The sequence below is a fragment of the Scyliorhinus canicula genome, unplaced genomic scaffold, assembly GCF_902713615.1.
Source record: "Scyliorhinus canicula unplaced genomic scaffold, sScyCan1.1, whole genome shotgun sequence".
NCBI lineage: Eukaryota > Metazoa > Chordata > Chondrichthyes > Carcharhiniformes > Scyliorhinidae > Scyliorhinus > Scyliorhinus canicula.
Window position 1 is genome coordinate 606871 of NW_024056025.1, and position 4449 is coordinate 611319.

The 4449-nt window shown below is 47.9% G+C and overlaps 1 protein-coding gene across 1 annotated transcript; it reads left to right on the top strand.

Annotated features, from left to right (window-relative positions):
• LOC119961665 (zinc finger protein 229-like) lies at positions 1-4098 on the top strand. Its single transcript, XM_038788954.1, has 2 exons — positions 1-77; positions 1377-4098. The coding sequence occupies exon 2, from the start codon at positions 1882-1884 to the stop codon at positions 3196-3198; it is 1317 nt and encodes a 438-aa protein (XP_038644882.1). The 5' UTR covers positions 1-77; positions 1377-1881; the 3' UTR covers positions 3199-4098.
• Positions 4099-4449: the final 351 nt, after the last annotated feature.

The following is a 4449-nucleotide window of genomic DNA, read 5'->3' on the forward strand; positions in this document are numbered from 1 at the left end:
CAGTGACTGACGCAGGCGCAGTGCGGGCGATCGATAAACGGAAAATTGCGGAAAGCCGGCAGCGGTCCATCTGCCGGGTGTGTGCAGTGTTTTTGTCAACATGTTGTGCAGCACAATCTGGGGAAAATGACTCTCCCATTTGAACCGAACACGTCCTCACCGGCCCGTGTTAAAGATCACCATCTTTAATGGGGGCAATGATTGCAGAGACTGGGACAGATAAGGGCATGGAGTGGATTACAGAGGGAAAAAAGATCATAGAGGGGATTACAGACAGAGAGAGAGACAAGAGCATGGAGGAGATTACAGAGAGAGACCACAGCATGGAGGGGATTACAGAGAGAGAAAAAACATGGAGGGGATTACAGAGAGAGACCAGAGCATGGGGGAGATGACAGAGAGAGACCAGAGCATGGGGGAGATGACAGAGATAGAGAAGGGCATGGAGGAGATTAGACTTGGAGGGGGGGAGGGGAGGGGAGGGGCGCGGTGCAAGAGCATGGAGAAATTTGAAAACAAGGATGAGAATTTCTAAATGTATCTGCTTCTTAACTGGGAGCCTTTGGAGGTCTGTGAGCATGAATGAAACTTGGTGTGATTAAGCAATAAAGTTTATGATCTCAGGTTCATAGGGAGGTTTAATGCGGGAGACCAACCAGGCAGACCAGCATTAGAACAGTTCAGTCCACAGGGAACAAAGGAATGGGTGAAGGTTTCAGCAGCAGATGAGCAGAGAGTCTGGTGATGTTACTGAGGTGGAAATAGGCGGTGTTGGTGATGATGTAGATATGGGATTATCACAAAATATTTTGGGATATGTATGAACCATGGTTCAGTCTCAGGCTGTTATCGGGGAGATGGGTGGAGCCGGTGCTGAGGAAATGGAGTTTGTAGGAGAGAAGCAAAGACAATGGGATCATTTTTTGCAATGTTTAAATGCAGTAAATGTTTGCTCATCCAGTACAGTATGTCAGTAGGTGTGTGACTGGGAGAGGAATTTGTAGGTGAATGCGTTGTCATACACATGCTGCCCTGGTCCTTTATGGTGATGGAAGCTGAAGGCTTGAGAGATTTGTAAATGTCTGGTCAAGCTGTAGATGTATAAAAACCCTTTCCTTCATTCCCTACCTCTCCCACCTCTCCTCTCTTTCGCTCTCTCTTCCATTCTCCCTCCTCCTATAGAAGTCTGAATCTTGTGTTGGCCCAGACCAGTTGGCAGGATTCCTTCCCTGAAGGACATTCCTGAACCAGTTGGGTTTTCATGACAATCCAGCAGTTTTCATGGTCACTTTTTCCGAGTGCTGGCCCCACAAATGACCAAATTCATTCAGCTCAATTTCATTCTCACACTTTTCTGTTTGCTGTCAATTTTACAGGAGGTTGAACATTGGAAAACTGAAACTCAACATCACATCAGAATCTTACATAGTCGCCCAATTCACCATCATCCAAATGCTGACGGATTTTGAACATGGACGGGAAACAACACCGTTCACAGTGGAAACTGTGCTCAGGTTCTGTGTGGCTGAGATTTCAGCCGATCAGCTGTCCTGTTGAGCCAAACGCAGTTACAGCAGAGAGAGAACGTAGAAACGTGCGGACTGTGGGAAGGGATACAATTACCCATTGAAGTGGAAATTCACAGTGACACACACAGGGAGAGATCGCTCACTTGCTCTGAGTGTGGGAAGACATTCACTACCTCATCCCACCTATTGACCCCAATGAGTCCACACTGGGAAGAGACCGTTCAGCTGCTCCGAGTGTGGGAAGGGATTAGCTCACTCAGCCAACCCGCTGAGACACCAGCGAGTTCACACCCACGAGATACCTTTTAAATACCCAGACTGCGGGAAGCACTGTCGAGGTTCTGGGGAACTGATGTCCCATCAACGTGTTCACACTGACATGACTCCGTTCAAGTGCTCTGGCTGTGGGACTGGGTTCAGACGATCATCTGATCTGACTGTACATCATTGCAGTCACGCCAGAGAGAGGCCGTTCACCTGCTCTGAGTGTGGGAAAGGATTTATTACCTCATCCTACCTGCTGACACACCAGTATATTCACAGTGGGGAGAGGCCATTCACCTGCTCTGAATGTGGGAAGGGATTCACTCAGTCATCCCACCTGCAGACACACCAGCGAGTTCACACTGGAGAGAGACCATTCATCTGCTCCAAATGTGGGAAAAGATTCACTCAGTCATCCAACTTGCTGACACACCAACGCATTCATACTGGAGATAAACCATTCATCTGCTCCAAGTGTGGAAAGGGATTCATTTGTACAGCCTACTTACTGAGACACCAGCGGGTTCATACTGGGGAGCGACCATTCACCTGCTCCAGGTGTGGAAAGGGATTCAGTCACTCACACAACCTCCAGAGACACCAGTACATTCACACTGAGGAGAGGCCGTTCACCTGCTCAGACTGTGGGAAGAGATTCACTCAGAGATATAGTCTTCTGGAACACCAGCGAATTCACACTGGGGAGAGGCTGTTCCCCTGCAGTGAGTGTGGGAAGGGATTCAGTGCCTCATCACAACTGCAGACCCACCAGCGCACTCACACTGGGGAGAGACCGTTCAGCTGCTCCTGGTGTGGGAAGAGATTCACTTGTTCATCCCATCTGCAGACCCACCAGCGAGTTCACACCGGGGAGAGGCCATTCATCTGCTCTGAGTGTGGGAAGGAATTTGCTCATTCATCCAACCTGCTGAGACACCAGCGAGTTCACAGTGAGGACAGACCTTTTAAATGTCCAGACTGTGGGAAGTGCTATAAAAGTTCTGAGGAACTGATGTCCCATCAACGTGTTCACACTGATGAGAGACCGTTCAGGTGCTCTGACTGTGGAACTGGGTTCAGGCGATCATCTGACCTCACTGTACATCAGCGTATTCACACGGGGAAGAGGCCATTCACCTGCTCTGTGTGTGGCAAAGGATTCACTACCTCATCCTACCTGCTGACACACCAGCGACTTCACACTGGGGAAAGGCCGTTCAGCTGCCCCTTGTGTGGGAAGCGTTTCACTCAGTCATCCCACCTGCTCACACACCAGCGAGTTCACACTGGAGAGAGACCATTTACCTGCTCTCAGTGTGGGAAAGGATTCACTCAGTCATCCAACTTGCTGACACACCAGCGCACTCACACCTGGGAGGAGCTGTCTGATGCCATATGTGAGTAAAGAGTCTATCAGACATACGCCCTTCTGAGATATCAGTGAGTTCATACTGGGGAAAAGATGTATGTGTGTAGGGATTCAGTCAGTTACACAGTCTCCTGTTGGACAGTCTTTCACTTGCCCCGTGTGTGGAAATGTTTCAACTGACCTGATGAATCACCAAATTGTTCACACTGGGGGAAAGGCTGGGCAGTGATCTGACGTGAGATTGATTCATTAATCATCTAATCTGTGGACACACCAGCAAGTTCCCACTGGGCTGAGACTGTTCACCTGCTCCATGTGTGGGAAGGGATTCACTCAGTCATTTAAACTTCTGACTGCTCAGTGAGTTCACACTGCACAGAGGGTGTTTGTGTGTGTGTGTGTAAAAGGATTTGATCATCATCACAACTGTAAATTTGTCAATTACAAAGTGGAGAGAGGATATTCACCTGCTTCCTGTCTGCAAACACATTTCCTGAAAATGGATATCGTTTTGATCAGAGATCCTGGAATTCATTTCAAATTGTTGCAGATTTGCTGTCTTAATGGCTAAATATACTTTTTTGTTTTTACACAATGATTTATTGCTTTAAACAAGCAACAATGAGACATTGGTTCAATGTTTTTATTTCTATCACATAAACCATTCCAGACAGGAACCATGAGATTACTGGATACTGATAGGAGGTCTCATCAGAAAGATCTGGGAGCACGTTATTCTAATCTGATCAATCTGCTCAAAGGTAGACCTGGTCAGGAACACCGAGATTTTATATTGGTCCTTTCTGACTTCAGTCATGTTGTGTTTTTTTTTAATAAACATTTTATTGAGGTATTTTTGGTATTATAACAACAAAATAAACATCTCGCTCCTCAATGTGGATGCTAAGTTGCTGGCGAAGATCCTGGCTACCAGGATAGAGGACTGTGTGCCAGGGGTGATACACGAGGATCAGACAGGATTTGTCAAGGGAAGACAGCTTAACACGAATGTGCGGAGGTTGTTAAATGTTATCATGATGCCGGCGGTGGAGGGGAAGGCGGAGATAGTGGTGGCGCTAGATGCAGAGAAGGCGTTTGATAGAGTTGAGTGGGGGTACCTGCGGGAGGTGCTGGAGCGGTTTGGATTTGGGGAGGGGTTCATCAAATGGGTGAGGTTGCTTTATGAGGCCCCGATGGCGAGTGTAGTTACTAATGGAAGGAGATCAGAGTACTTCAGGCTCTACCGTGGGACCAGGCAGGGGTGCCCCCTGTCCCCCTTGCTTTTTG